Source organism: Vigna unguiculata, chromosome 2 (genome assembly GCF_037176805.1).
Source record: "Vigna unguiculata cultivar grain cowpea cultivar isolate G323 ecotype 2 chromosome 2, ASM3717680v1, whole genome shotgun sequence".
In the NCBI taxonomy this organism is placed as follows: Eukaryota; Viridiplantae; Streptophyta; class Magnoliopsida; order Fabales; family Fabaceae; genus Vigna; species Vigna unguiculata.
In genome coordinates, this window is record NC_140793.1 from 1377831 (window position 1) to 1394722 (window position 16892).

General features: G+C 29.4%; 2 protein-coding genes across 3 annotated transcripts; both read right to left on the bottom strand.

Annotated features, from left to right (window-relative positions):
- Window positions 1–271: 271 nt before the first annotated feature.
- Window positions 272–2719, bottom strand: LOC114173767 (uncharacterized). Of its 2 annotated transcripts, none has more exons than XM_085669640.1 (5): window positions 2448–2719; window positions 1723–2011; window positions 1391–1624; window positions 805–925; window positions 272–475 (listed from the first exon to the last, which is right to left on the bottom strand). In XM_085669640.1, the coding sequence occupies exons 2-4, from the start codon at window positions 1807–1809 to the stop codon at window positions 818–820; spliced, it is 429 nt and encodes a 142-aa protein (XP_085525766.1). In that variant the 5' UTR covers window positions 1810–2011; window positions 2448–2719; the 3' UTR covers window positions 272–475; window positions 805–817. The 2 variants fall into 2 exon arrangements, with proteins under 2 accessions (XP_085525766.1, XP_027914155.1); XM_028058354.2 differs by having other exon boundaries at window positions 1723–2085.
- A 3174-nt stretch (window positions 2720–5893) lies between these two features.
- Window positions 5894–7835, bottom strand: LOC114173766 (cytochrome P450 71D11-like). The gene is made up of 2 exons (XM_028058353.2): window positions 6784–7835; window positions 5894–6668 (listed from the first exon to the last, which is right to left on the bottom strand). Exons 1-2 carry the CDS (start codon window positions 7690–7692, stop codon window positions 6051–6053), a joined length of 1527 nt encoding a protein of 508 aa, XP_027914154.1. The 5' UTR covers window positions 7693–7835; the 3' UTR covers window positions 5894–6050.
- Between the last annotated feature and the right edge of the window lie 9057 nt (window positions 7836–16892).

Sequence of the window (16892 nt, forward strand, 5' to 3'; positions counted from 1 at the left end):
TTCGAAACCCCTGGTAATCCCTGGTATTTATCTAATATTTTAAAACCCTTAGTACCTATTTCTTGTATGTAGTTTTAAATCTTTTATACTGTATAATAGTATTGAAAGTTCATTCTTTACCCCTACAATGCAATTCATTATTTATTGATGTTTTTACTTTTTAAATTCCCTTAATTTTATTTATTATACTTTTTGAGTGCCTATAATTCATACAACATATGATATGAAAAAATTCTAACATTTAGATATTTGTTTATAACTAGATATAACATTCATAAAAACAAGGAACATAGTCTATAAGTTCAAAATAAATAATAAAGTTTAAACATTCAAACTACTGAAATATTATAATATCTTTGTTATACTTGTTATAAAGTCAAATAAAATGAAAGTCTAATAAGATTCTTCTGTATCAATCTTGATCTGAGTCATTTGTTTCTCCATTTGGTTGATGTTTTCTTCATCTTCTGGTGGTCTTTAAAAAATAAGACAAACACATATGTTAGTATCACGTAATATGTAAAGTCAAAGCTCATAACACATTGATAATATATATAATATAATATTTGACAGTTTTTTTCTGAGTGGATGGTTTTATAAGCCGCCACCTTTGACAGTTAATAAAACATAGTATTGACCAAAGAATTCATCTCATTACATAATTACATAAGTGTGGTGAAATAGCTCCAACTATTAATTGATTTTAATATAAAGTGTAACAGGTAAACCAAATATTTTCTATTTTAACATACCATTTAATTTTAATTTCTTAATTATAATGGTACTCATTAACATCTCACACACCTTGAAACATAGGTCACGCAGTCTTTGATTCCTGACTGAAAATATCTTGAAATTCCAAGACGATCAAGTCTGTCGAAGATCCATGTGTGTTCAAACAAATCCATCGGGTAGACATTAGGAACTGCATGTAAAACACATAAATATTATGTAACGGAATTATTTTATTTTACTCGCAAATTTGTCTCTGCTTTTTCTTGTCAATCTAACTAATAAAGATATCTTGATAAAAATAATTCTTATTTTGATATTTTTAATTAGAGGAAAAAAGAAGTAAACATGTCCAAATAAGTTATAACGTAAAAACCATTTATGCTTGAATCTCAAACCTTCGTATATGTTTATGCATGGGAAAACTAAAGTATTATTTAAATAATATTTATAATATCATTCCAAATATTTGGTTATATATAATGTATTTACTAAAAACAAGAAAAAAAATATTACTATTTGATTTGAAGTATATACATATAAACAAGTGTACGTAGGGTGTGTTCAAGCATGGGTGAAAATGGTAATAAATTATTTATTTGTCTTTAAAGTCAATTCACAAGTCAGCAGTTCCACGATCAATTGGAACATTCCATACCTCAGCAGCTAAATACTCATGTAAGATCCCACCAATGCACTCAACTAAATAACTCCTTACACCTTTATCCTTGGGCATCTTCCAGAAAGAAGTATGAAATGCACAATTATGAAATATACTAGCAAAATCATTACTTGCTCGTTCCGATATACCAAATATTATCTCATTTAGCATGCATGCAGCTGTGCTAGCTTGCCTCAATAACTGTCCAGAACCATGCCTGTCATACCAAGACTGCCAGCGACAAACAAAGGTAATACAAGTAAATCCAGGTTAAAGATAAACACTGTAAGGGATATGACAAAAAGAACATTGAATTGAAAATCACCTACCACTAAAGATAAACCCACAAATCGGAGAATCCCGGCAAGAGGTTGGTATAACTTAAGACTACCAACATAACTAAACCAATGGGGCATGAGAAGAAGCTCATAGTTATTTTGAGCACCTTTCACAGGTTTTTCTATACTCTTTTCCTCAATAAGCCTGCATTTAGGGAGTTCAGATAAGCCAGAACTTACAAGAGAGGGGCTATAATTGAAGAAATTAGCTCCAGATTTCAACTCCGCAATGGAGGGAAGATATCCCAGGGCAGATGATCTTTCTGTTGAAGTGAGTTTTCTGAGCGAACCAGAAAACACTGAATTATGGCTTAGACATGCAGCAAATAAATCAAGGAATCTAGCAGCTTCAACCTAGTCATTTCCAAGCATCAGAACAGAAGTCCATGAAAGAAAAAAATGACAACGAGTTTAATTGCAGTAAATCAATAGAAAAAAAAATATAAATATAAAGGAGATATAACCTAACAGAGTTTCAGGGAAATGAAATCAAAAGTAGAGAAATGAAATCGAAAGCAAGGAATCGAAATAGAAAGTAGTGAAATCGGAATCGAAATCGAACACAGTAAAATCGAAATCGAACGTAGGAAAATCAAAATCGAACGAGGAAAATGAAAATGAAAACGAAATTAAAAGTACAAAGATGAAATCGAAAGACAAAGAGTGATAAGAAGCAGAGAAACGAAATTGGAAACAGAGAGAAAAATCTTCATTACCTTGAACTTCAAACATCGAGGGAGAACGGTGGAGCATCAAGGGAGAATGGTGGAACATCAAGAGAGAACGACGGAGTATGGTGAAGCATCAAAGAAGAATGGTGAAAGATTAAGAGAGAACGGCGGAGAACGGTGAAGAATGGTGGAACATCGAGAGAGAACGGCGGAGAAGATGTCTTCCTTCTAGGGTTGGCATGACGAAACTCTGTCTAATTTTAAAAAATTATAAAAAAAAATGAAAAAAAAAAAATAAGAAAAGATTCAAATTTTACTGGGTTTCTTAAGAAACCCATGATACTTATCGAGGTTTATTAAAACCTTCCGCTAACTTATGTTTTGAATAAAGGTTATTAAAACCCCACTTAATCCCCTGCTAAAATTACATTTTGCTGTAGTGATTTTTATTTTTTATATCCTAGCATAATAGTCCAAGTTTTTTTAACTCCTTCACCCTTTTTTTTTCTTGGGTCTTTCTTCCTACACCTCCAAGCATTTCTTCTGCACCTCCAAAAAATCTTAAAATTCCCAAAATATCCTTTGACCATTTAAAGAAACGCACGAACATCACACCCCCAAAAATACTTTCAGATGTCGACTTCCGGAAGTCAAAATATATGACTTCCGAAAGTCAAAAATTATCACCGGAAGTCGACTTCCGGAAGTCAAAAATCATCACCGGAAGTCGACTTCCGGAAATCAAAAATCATCACCGAAAGTCGACTTTCGGAAGTCAAAAAAAATTACGGAAGTCGACTTCCGTATATAAAAAAAAATATATTTTATTTTATTTAATTTTTTAAAATACGTATACAAAATTATAAAACATTTAAATTTAAAAAAGATTACTTTAAAAAATAAAAAAATAATAAATAATAAAATTACTAAATAAAAAATTAAAAAACAAAATTGAAAAATAATTTAAATTCAAATAATAAAACTTTAAATAATTTAAAAATGAAAAAAAAAAAAAATATATATATATATATATATATATATATATATATATATATAAAACGGAAGTCGGACTTCCGTATATATATATACAAACGGAAGTCGACTTCCGGTATTAAAAATTATAAAACATATATATTTTATAAAGTTTTATTATTATAATTTAAATTATTTTTGAATTTTATTTTTACTTTTACTTATTTTATTGATATTATTATTAATATTTTATTTATATATTTCATGTATATTATTTTATATTTTATTTGAATTTTTTAATTTTCTTAAAATTTAAATATTTAATTTTAATCAAATTTTTAAAATTTTTTCAGTTATACATTTTTTATATTTTTAAATTTAAATTTATTTTTATATAATTTATTAAAAATTTAATAAAAATAAAAAAGAATTAAAAAAATTATATTTGAAATAACATATATTAATAATCAAATTTAAAATAAATTATATATCATTTTCAAGAATATTTCTATTTATTTTGATTTTAAATTTGATTATTTATATATTATTTATTTATATTATTTCAAAATTTCTAAAAAAATTAAAAAAAAATTTTAAAAAAAATAAAATAAAATATATATATATATATATATATATATATATATATATATATATATAAACGGAAGTCAAAATCCGTTTATATATATATACCGGAAGTCGACTTCCGTGTATATATATATATTTTTTTTTCATTTTTTTTAATTTTAAAGTTTTGTTATTATAAACATTTTAAAACTTTTTCAATTATATATTTTTTTATATTTTTAAATTTAAATTTATTTTTATATAATTTATTAAAAATTTAATAAAAATAAAAAAAGATTAAAAAAATTATATTTAAAATAACATATATTAATAATCAAATTTAAAATAAATTATATATCACTAGAATTCGATTTTCAAAAATATTTCTATTTATTTTTATTTTAAATTTGATTATCTATATATTATTTATTTATATTATTTCAAAATTTCTAAAAAAATAAAAAAAATAAAAAAAAATAAAAAATAAAATATATATATACGGATCGGACTTCCGTATATATATATAAACGGAAGTCAAAATCCGTTTATATATATATACCGGAAGTCGACTTCCGTGTATATATATATATATATTTTTTTTTCATTTTTTTTAATTTTAAAGTTTTGTTATTTTAAACATTTTAAAACTTTTTCAATTATATATCTTTTTATATTTTTAAATTTAAATTTATTTTTATATAATTTATTAAAAATTTAATAAAAATAAAAAAGAATTAAAAAAATTATATTGTTTTTAATTTAAAGTTTTATTATTTTAAAATGAATTTAAATATTAAATAAAATTAAATGAAGCAGAATTTTTTTTATTTTTTTGTTTTTGTAATTTAAAGTTTAATATTATTTTAATTTTACTTATTTTTATTTTTATATTTATATTTATTTAATGTTTATATTTTTATTTTTATATTTATATTTATTTAATATTATTTAAAGTTAAAAAATACAAATTCTAAAATAAATTAAAAATGTTAAAAAAAAAAAATTTGTTACCTTACGGAAGTCGAAGAATTTTTCTTTGACTTCTCGGAAGTCAAATATTTTTTAACTTCCGGAAGTCGACTTCCGAAATTTCCGAAATTTTTTTTTGATTTTCGGAAGTCGACTTCCGGTGATACATTTTGACTTCCGGAGGTCATTATTGACTTCCGAAAATCGACTTTCGGTGATATATTTTGACTTCCGGAAGTCGACATAATTTTGGGGGTGTGGTGTTTGCGGATTTTCTTAAATGGTCAAAGGGTTTTTTGGGAATTTAAAAAAAATTTGGAGGTGTAGAAGAAATTTTGGAGGTGCAGGAAGAAAGACCCTTTTTTCTTTTAATACATTTTTGTTAAATGCGATAGAAGCCCAACCCACATTTTTAACATCCATACCCACCGTTTTCGTTTTTCACTCCCTAACTCTAAACCCTAAACCCTTCTAATACCTTTCAATTTCATCTTCCACATCCTCTCTTAACATCTTCTCCATCAACACAATACCAATTCACCTTCTTCTGGGCTACGTTTCTTACAGTTGATAGTTGATTAATGGAATGTAAACAGTGATAGGATTTGAGGATTAAAAACATATTTAATATTTTTATTAATATACAATTTTAATGACGGTGAAAATATAATTATACGTTTAAATGCTACAATTATCGAAAATTAAATAATTTGGTTCATTGTTGTTGCAATATAGAAATTCCATTTGTAGAATGGTAATAACACTTTTTAGAAATAGACTTTAACATTATCTATTACCAATAAAATCATACATATACTCTCGCTTAACAATCAATCAGACGGAAAATTATAATGAGGTGAAAAATGGTATTTATATTTTCTCTTAACAATTAGATGATAAAGTATAGTTAGACCAGATTACTTAATTTTGAAAACTGAAAGACGAAAAATCCTGCACTCCCAGTCATTGATTAATATTCAAGTCACTGAAATGAAAACTTATCTGTATCATTCAATATTACAAGTATTCCATAATCATTGAGACATTATTAAAAACTTTTCAGTTCTACTGAAATCAACAAAAGATAAAAGGCAAACACTTTGTTCAGTAGTGAACTTAACAAACCATGGATATAACATTGGTTTATGAGCATTGTGTTGCAGTGGAGGGAATCAAAAACAGACCATCTTTTCTTCTAACTGTTAGGGCAAATTGCTCAGTCATGTCCAATTCCTCAGCTTTCATTCCATTGGGAAGCTTCCAATCAAAGTGATGCAACAAAAGTGCAAGCGTGAGCTCAACATTCATCAAACCAAATGTGATACCTGGACATATTCTTCTTCCAGCACCAAATGGAATGAACTCAAAATTATTCCCTTTGTAGTCAAGAGAGCTATTACTAAATCTCTCAGGATAAAACCTCTCTGGGTCACTCCAACTGTTTGGATCTCTTCCAATTGCCCAAGCATTCACAATTACCTTGCTTTTCACTGGTATATGATACCCATCAATCTCACATGCTTCTCCACATTCTCTTGGAAGTAAAAGAGGTGCTGGTGGGTGTAACCTCAGGGTCTCTTTGATAACCAACTTCAAATATTTCATTTCATTGATGCAAGTTTCATCAACCCTTCCATTCATCTTGAACACCTCTCTCACTTCAGCTTGTGCTCTCTTCATCACCCTTGGATTCCTTATCATCTCTGCCATTGTCCAATCTATGGTAGTTGCTGATGTCTCACCTCCAGCAGCAAAGATATTCTGCAAAAACAAGTGAGTATCAATTCAACTTCAATTCATCTAATAACTCTACCTACACTACACAAAAGTAAAAAGAAAAAAATATCCTGATCACAAAGATTTTCATTATCCTCACATCAATTATGGCCTTGATGTTGTCATCAGTCAAGCAAATATCCTGATCTTCACCACTATCATCCTGAAACTTTAGAAGGACATCTACAAGGTCCTCTTCTGCTTCAACCAGACCTTCTTTGGCTTTTGACTTTTTATCTTTGTGCTCCCTCATGATGTTTTCAAGTATTTGATCACTTTTTCTGTGCAATCTCTCAAGGGTAGGCCTCAAACCAGTAAAATTCTGAAGCCATGTGGCAGAAGGAAAAAAATCTCCAATGTCAAATCCTCCTGCAGCCTTAAGCACTTCTTTTTGCACTGATATGTATTCTTCTTGCTCTCTGCACGTCTTGCCAAAAGCTGCTCTTGAAATTATTGCATAGTTGGATGTGAGCAGTGCCTCAGAGAGATTGAATGGTGATCCATCTTCTGAAGCAATCATGTTGATGAGACTTGAGAGCTCTTCTTCTCTTATAGGCTTAAATGAACTGAGACGTTTTGGAGTGAAAAGCTCAGCTGTGCAAATTTTCCTCAGCTGTCTCCAATAATTTCCGTAAGGGGAAAAAGATATGTTTGTGGCATCATAACCGATTATCTTTGAGGCTAGAATCAGAGGCCTTGATGCAAAGACAAGATCATGAGTTTTCATTACCTCTTTGGCACATTCTGCTGAGGAAACAACCACAGTGAAGACCTCTCCAAGTTGGAGATGCATCAAGGGTCCATATTTTTTGGCCAAGTCTCTTAGTTTTCTGTGTGGTGTTGGAGTAACAAGATGGGGTATGTTTCCTATGATAGGTAGCTTCCATGGTCCTGGAGGTGGGTTTGGATTTGCCTTGGTTTTGGTGAGATTCCTCCCCAATTTCAGTGCCACTATCATGAGCAGGAAAAGGGAGATAGGAGCTAACATATCAAAGATCTGAAGATCCATGGAAATGGAAACAAATTGTAAGGTGTTGCTTCTTGCATAGACAGTGATAATTGAAGATGCTTAGAGAGTGAGAATTGGAAAATAATTCTCAAACCTATAATATAACAGTTTATGTTCTTTGTTTCACTGTTGCTTCAGTGTTTGGATGATTCTTGTTATATTTTATATTTGGCAAGTTGCACATACTTTTCTCTACCAAAATTTTCGAGAAAATGAGTAGTTAGAACTATGCTTGACTTCACCAAACCTATAATATAACAGTTTATGTTCTTTGCTTGAATTATTGAATTCTTAATTGATTTTCATGACTCAGAGCTCACCCACTTTCTTTGAATGTATTGAGTTAGAGGTTGACTTTTCAGTGTAGCTTTGACGCAACATAGTTGGCTATTTTTGTTTTTTTTGCTGTGGAATCAAAATTGAAGGGCTTCATAATTGGTTAATTATTTGATATTGAACTGATGACGGTTTGATTATTATTATTATTAAAAGTCAACATCTTTATCTTTCATCGTTATCTGTGGTTGCATGATACTATGAAGATTGTTTTATATTGTGAAAATGCATTTTGTTCATTTGTTTTTAGGATCGAAACGTGGTTTGCTTTAGAGAGAAAAAATAAGTACCAGTTGGAGTTATAATATATGCTAAACTCTTGTTACTGAGTTCTTTCAATCAAGTCTTCGTATACTAAAATCAATAAAAACAATTGTTCGTTTGTCTGTAGATTTGTACCAGTCGGTTATTCTTTTTAAGGGCTAAATATGTCTTTGGTCCCACAAGTTTCAGGAAAATTTGGAATTAGTCCCTCATCAAAATTTTTGACCAATTTAGTCTTTTATCTTTCAAAATGCGTGAATTTAGTCCTTTTAACCAAATTTTATTAAGTTTATCTGACGTTTCAAGCGCATTTCATGATAGTATTTAAATTATTTACATTGTTTGACACATTTTTCCTTCAATGTTAACTTAAATACTATCATGAAATGTGCTTGAAACGTTAGATAAACTTAACAAAATTTGGTTAAAAGGACTAAATTCACGCATTTTGAAAGATGAAGGACTAAATTGGTATAAAGTTTTGATAAGGGACTAATTCCAAAATTCACTAAAACTTGAGGGACCAAAAATATATTTAACCCTTTTTTTAATAAAGATTATGAAACAAAAATATTGGAACTTCCACAGACTTTGAGACACGAACAAATTTCATAATAAAATTATAAAAGTAAACAAATTTAATATATTTAAAATCTCTATAATCATATATATGTATAGAGCTTTTGAAAAAAATTGTTAATTGACTCTCCGTGTAAGTTCAGAATCCAATAAAATTTTCTAAAAATAAACTATTGTATAAATTACTATTATCATTATTATTAGCTTGTCTAAATGTAATTTAAGTGTAATTAACAGTGAAGAAACTTGACAACGGACTAACCAATCTCATAGTACTCTTTCATGTTTAAACATGTTAGTTTGGTTGTTACAGGATATGGTTGTTAATTTCTCTAATAGGTCCTTTTGAGGAAAATAAGTTAAGGTTTAGATTAGTTTCATTATAGTAATAGTTAGTTTTTAAAACTAAACTAAAATTATAATTCAATCAAATTTGAAAATAAATTACAGTCCAATTTAATTTATAAAATTTTAATTCAGTTTAGTATTTATCCAACTTTAATGAAAATTTAAAAGACTTTGCAAGAGAGATTCACTATTAATTCATTTTTTAGTTAGAAAAATCTACGTCCTTCCTTTAACCCCCTTTTATACAAAAAAGTTATTTGACATCATTTAACTATCATTTAACAATTTTTACAGGGAAAAAATGGTCTAAACAAAAATTAATTTTTGTATTTCTAAAAGAAGGAAAGAGGGAATATTATCGAGGGATAATATGAATATATGACTTTGTTATTATTGAATATCTTATGTTTGCTAGAGAAAATGTTAAATTATAATATATTAATATATGCAAATTTATCCTAAAAGTCACTTTTATAAGGTTGAGTTAGTCTTAAAGACCACTTTTTAGTATAATAACATAATATATCATAAATTTGTTGGTACTTATCACGCACTATTAAGTCACAATCAAATGGAGATGAATTCATTGACTTTTTCTAAGGAAAAGTCATATAACTTTAATTAATTTTCATATGTTGAACCTAACCAACTTCAATTTTTCAAAAAAGAAAAAAGAAAGTTGTTTGACATCATTTGACGACCATTTGATAGCTTGTATAAGGGTAAAATAGTATTAACAAAAGTTAACTTTTATATTTTTAGAAGAAAGAGAAAGTAAATAGTAATAAGGGGTAGTGTCAAATGGTAGTAAAAAAGAATGGTGTCAAAATACTAGTGTCATAAAAATATATTAAAAAAATAGTTAAAAATTGAGTAAAATTAACTAAAGTTACATGACTTCTTCCAAGTCACTGAATCCATTTCCCAATCAAATCACTTATAAATGTCAGACATCACATGTTTATGTTATATATGACACCATATGATAATAGTAGAACATTCCAGAACATGTAAGATATCTCAGTTTGCTTATAAGGATCTAACTACAAGCATATAAGTCTATTGTTGTGTTGAACAAGTCATCAAACATCATTACCATTACAAAACTTGTTTTTGCTTAAGTTTGTAGAATAGGAATGTTATAGACAAAAATTATACGATTGCATCTTGGAACCCCATTAAATACCATAAACCTACGACTATACATACTCCATTCCCTTGTTTCCTACCCCTAAGACATTGACCTTCCTTATTTCCCCTTTCCCATAGGAAAAAAATACTCTGACACAATTATACACTCATTTGACACGATATTCTTTACTTTCCATTATAAAAAATGATGTCAAATGAATGGCATTGTGTCAATGTACCATTGCCATTTCCCATATATGTATGTTCTTCTACTGTAGCCTTCCATTAGACAAACATTTATTTAATAAAAGAAATAAAGAAAAATAAGAGAAATTAAAAGGAATGAGCCTAAGCGTTGGCCCAATGCTATAAGCCTTGTTGGGGTCACATCATCTGGTGTGACACGTGGCACCGATAATGCCACATGGCAATGCAATGTCACGTGTAAGTGTCACTATCAAATGTCATTGTGTTAATTTCAATGTAGTCCTCATATATGTCTTCTTGATTTAATTTAGTCCCTACTTATGTGTATCTCATTCAATTTTGTTCCAATTTTTTTTAATAATTAAATAATTTTTGTAATCCATTTTTTATAAGATTAAAACTAATTAAGTATAAATATTTTTACAAAATTAAGTACTGATATTTATATTGTTTCTCTCCCATTTCAAACAAAATTTATTATTTGTATAAATGCTATACTAATATGTTTTTATTAAAAATGACATTTTAGTATATTACTTTATTGTATATTATTAACTCATCTTTTGTTAATTATTACTTTTTTTTAAAATAGAAAAATATTGTATCTCACTAATTTTAAACCAAATTTTTTATTTGTATGAATGTTATACTAATGTTGGTTTTATTAAAAATGACTTTTACCACTAAATTTTAATCTAAATATCAATACTTAATGTTTGTAAAAATATTTATACTTAATTAGTTTTAATTTTATAAAAATGGATTTTAATTATTAAAAAAAATTGGGTGAAAATTGAATCAGAGACACATAAGTAAGGACTAAATTGAAGCATTGGGACATATATGGGAACTAAATTGAAATCAAGACAATGACATTTGATAGTGACACTAACATGTGCCACTGACAATGCCACATGTCACACTAGAGATCAGACACCTAGCATTTTCTTTTCTTTTTTGCAAAAAAAAAACTTAAAATTTTAGAAAAAAAATAATAATAAATGAAAAAAATCAGAGACTAACACATGTCACATTGTTAACGGCGTTAGTCATTTTCGTCGGAAAGGGACCTAATAGAAGCACTTTTCCAAAAATTGTGATGCAAGTGACACTTTTTAAAAAGCGGGTACCAGATTGACACACATTTGCCAAAGTGGGTACCATCCGAATAATTAAACCTATTTGTATCTCTTCCTCTAGTCCCATACTGATTTTATAACAAAAACATCTTCATGACTTCGTAACAAGCTAGTACTATTGTCATAACCTGAACTCTACCACATTTCTCCCTTTCCATTGTCTCTATTTTTATCTCTTAGTACTTATTTCAGTTGATTCATACATGGTCTAGCAAAAAGAGATAATAATTTTGATTAGCTAAAGCACTCTCTTTTCATTGATACCCCTAGGTCTCCTTTTTTTCCCTGTCTCCAAAACCCTTAATTCTTATCCATTTTTTATATTCCAAAAACCATCGATTAGCTTTGATGTCTTATTTTAAATGATTCTTCCTTAATACATGTTGTAACACTCTAAATGGATATTACTTGATAAATATAATTTTATTGAAATTCAAGATAATAGATAAGGTTTCCAAACGCGAGAAAATTTAAAACTTATATGGCTATAGTTATATTACGCTATGACATCATTATTACAGCTCATAGTAGAGAAAAGCCTCATAAAGTTTATTACAAATGTCTGAAATTGAACATAGAGTAAATCATCCCATAGTTTTTCCCGCTCAGTCCCTACGCATCAGCATGCTCACTTGGATTCACATTTGCTCCCGCATGACAAGTCACGCGATCATTGCCGAACACAAACAAAAAGGGTGAGCTGAGAATATAAAATATAATATACTCAATGAATAATAATAATTACCCCTCACCCAATCTATCTTAGCCAATTTTAATTTATTGACTTCTCTATATTAGTTCCCACCACAATCTCATAACCTATATGAGAAAGATCCATTTACAACATTGGTCATTAGGAATTATCATGCTCCCATGAACCTACCGTGGTCCAACCCTACAGACCTCCCCGCCTTTTGTCCAGCTCTACGAACCTGCCTGTAGTTCAACATCCGTGAACACCTACTATGAATCTCCACGCTCATAGCAACCTTAAGTGTGAGCACAGAACATACGAACCTCCCTGCTCGTATCCCCACACAAGAGTACAGAAGATACGGACCTCCCAGCCCGCATCAATCATGCATCTCACATCTCTGTTACGAACCTCCCCGCTCGTAACTAATCCAACATATCCTTGAGAAAGCCATCAAGATCCTCCATGAAAATCGATCTGCAATAGACCCTTGCCCCTACACTATTGCTTGGCGCTGCCTAAGCACCGCCAAGCGAAAACATGCTCCAAACCGCCTGGCAATAATTCCTTGCCGCCAGGCGCCACGCTCTCAGTGATTCCTTTGTTGGTGGCTTATCGCCTGGTAGAGCATCCCCTGCCACCAGGCACCACACCAGTAAATCAGATTTCTATTGATTTAGGCACAACAACACGTTTTCTAGCACACCCAAGCCTATCAATCACACAACCAGAATACTAAACTCATAATATTACAGTTCTCATGCTACAGATCCCATCATCACAATTCCTTAAGGACAATGAACTATAAATACTCAAGCAATTCCACTTAAAATTATGCATCAATTGAAGTAGTTAAACATGTATTGAACCATAAGATCTTAAGTCCATCAGTCATACAATCTCACCATCAATAATTGATAATACTCATGCACGCATATAGCTCATACCTCATTTCACAATTCATATAGCCCTATGGACATCCCACACACATATACTATCTCAACAATTATTTTATTCATTTAGTAGTTCACATATTTATAAGTGAAAAGCCTCCAATTTGCCATTTTCTAGACTCTTAAGATATAAACTCAGTTTATCAATATTAACAGTGTTCCTTCTACTCTTTTTCACAATCCATGACTCAACCAATACAAGTTCCACATTTAAATATGTAACTTTAACCCATTACATAAATGCCACTAATTGAACACCTATACATCATACAATCATGCATTATTCAAATCAACAACATACCCAATAATTCCCAAGTTCATTTTCCCATTGAGCCAACCGAAAACTGAGCGTTGGCCAACCTTCATCGCCTGGCGGCACCTATCTATGGCCAGGCGGTGCATCAGGATTCTAGATATTCCAGATTTCCTTGCACCTACTGGAAAAACCCAAAAACTCAATTTGCAATCAACATTCCAGATGCAACTAAACCACAATATTCACACATCCAATCATGCATTCAAATTTTGATTCATCCAAACCAACATTACAACTATCAATTTTCCAACTTCTACTCATTATAAATTTACACTCAAACCTAAACCCATATTAATCCCGTATTTGCCCACAAACCCCAATTTATCAAATCTCCCCCAACAGCGTACATTATCATCCAATTATGCCAACAAACATGTTACCAAGATCATACAATTGCAGAATGCCAAACACATCACAAAAACATCAAAAACACTTCGAACTATGCGATTTTAGTGCATATCGCCTAGCGGTCCTTCATTGCCGCCAGGCGGTTCATCACATAACCCAGAAAACCATGTAAAAATGGTTGTGTCGCCTGGTGGGACCTTCTTAGCCGCCAAGCGATTTTCGAGCAGAAACCTAGACTTTTATGAAAATAGTGCGAATTGAAAGGGGACTCAACCATTCATGTCAATCATCATCCAATACAAAATTAAACAAAAATAAACATGTAAGGATAACTCTCATTACCTGGTTTCCTCACTTCTAAAAGCAAATCCTAATGGATTCTTCTTATATTCAAAGCTTCCACTTCTATTCCCTTTCAACACTCAAATTTTCTCTCTGGATTCACTACTTCTCGGTTCCCTCTCACTTCTATTCTCTCCAAATATGGCATTTTTTGTCAATCTAAACTTAGAATAAGTTGTGGAAAATAAATTTGGGCTTGGAACTTTTCAAGCCTTTAATAAGAGATTTTTATTTACTTTTGCAATCTAGGATATATTTTAGCAAACATTTAACTTTTAATTAAAATATTATTTTAAAATAGAATATAAAATGAATGTGTTTTTGTTTATACCGTATCAAACATTTTAATTATATTATGTCTTTCTTCTCAATTTAAATAAGGTTATTTTCTTTTTACTTCGAATTATATTAAGTTCCTTTCTTTTTAATTTAAATATGTTTTTCTTATTTTCATTTGAAGACAAAATTGTTAGTCCTATCATTGAAATTTGAATTTTATTTTTTATGCAATAAATTAAACTTTTTTTTAAGACGTAATATACATATATACATCGTCATGTTTTGTAATTTTAGATTAATATATCTATGTATTTCCACACGCACTTATTTATATTATTTCTAATCATATCCATATTCATATTTTATAAATTGAGGTAAAATATTAATACATGGTCTTTGCTTCTAATTAAAACTTCTTGTTTTGGGTTGCTAAGTAGTAACAAACTCATCGCTGTATCTTCAACATCAGTTCCAATGTTCTAAATTTCTTCAAAGGCAGTGGTCAGAGTTTCGATGGTGTACTTCATCTAGTTCCATGATGGAGGCTTTCAACTTCAGTTTTTTATTTATAACTAGATTTTGATTCGTACGCACGTTTTTCCTTTTGCAGATATTTATTTTACAGAAGATATTTTTTTATTATTCATTATTGGAAATAATGATTGTGCATGATATATGTTTCCCTTCTTATCAACTTGTCATCTTACATATCAAATTTTTTTTTAACTATATAATGCATAGTGTTCCTTAATAAAGGATATTAGATATCCCAAAAATTTATAAATAAACAACTTCAATAAACAAAAAAGGATAAAACACAACTTTGTTATTATTCACCTTCTGATCAATCAAAATTATCTCAAAGTACACATTTGAATCATGATTATGGATATGTCAGTGATCAACTACTCTCACACCAAATTTTAGAATCTCCTTTTTATCATCAATATCTTTAATCATATCTAACTTCACTATTATAACCTTCGAAAAATCACAAAAGTATAAACAACATCATCTATTGATAGAATACTGTAACAAAGAAAAATAAATAGTAAACCAAACCATATAGCCATTCAAATATAAAAGAAAATACGGTACCACAAAAACATTTTAACATACCCGTACCATAAAAAACATTAAAACACAAAAACAATCAAACAAAAACAATGGTCAAGCAAAAAATAAACAAATGATTACGTCACGAAGGATACAAAACTTAAACAGTAAAAACCGCAAACCAAACAACCAACAATGAAAAATACAAATAAAAATAAATGAAAACAAAACATAAACACATTTCAAAGATAACATGAAAATACGGTAACACAACAACATTATAAGAAAACCAAAACGACCATAAACACTAAAAAAATTAGAACAGACAAATAAATACAAATAAATATATGATCAACTAAAATAAAACCTTAACAACAAAAGCAAAATAAAAAAGAGATAATAATACGAACAAAGGAAGAACCAAAATCAAAACAAAGAAATCAGTTTTTGAAGCTGAATAAAACCTTATAAGAAAAAGCCAAACAAAAACAAAACCTAAACTTTAAGAAAGATGATCAAAGATAAAACGTCAAACCACAACAACCGTAAAAAAATGACCCAGATAAATGAAAACAAAAAAAAAAAATTGTTCCAGAAAAAAATAGAACCTTAACCACAAAAGCCAAAATAATAAAAAAAAAAAAAAGATAAAGCTGAACTTTGAGAAATTTTAAGAAAAAGCAGACCATCCATCACACCAAAACAATGCCGAAAGGAAGATGAAAACAAAGAAATTACCTGATGAAGTCGAAGACAACCTTAATAGCAAAATGAAAATGACAAAATAGAAACCTAGAGTTTGAGAAAGTCAACCGGGAGAGAATGCAGGGGAAAAAAGAACTTCATCCCACAAAACCAAAACAAAATATAACATTTCAGTGGTGTGTGAATAGAACCTTTTTTAACAACTTTTCTGAATTTGAATAGAAAGTTATCACATTAGCTATAGTGTTTGGTGTCATTGCAAGGTGGTATGTGTTTGGCGCCATTGCAAGCCGATATATGAAAATCCAAATGAAAGATTATAACGTCCCATTTAATAGATAAATCTAATTAAATAAAACATCGTATAAATTATAATATCCAAAGGGCATGATATTTAAAGTATAAAGGATTTTACAATCATCCAAATATACTCACATCAAAACAGAGACACACAATGCTAGAACAAAAAGAATAACAGTCTCAACAGATGACGAAAAGCTTGC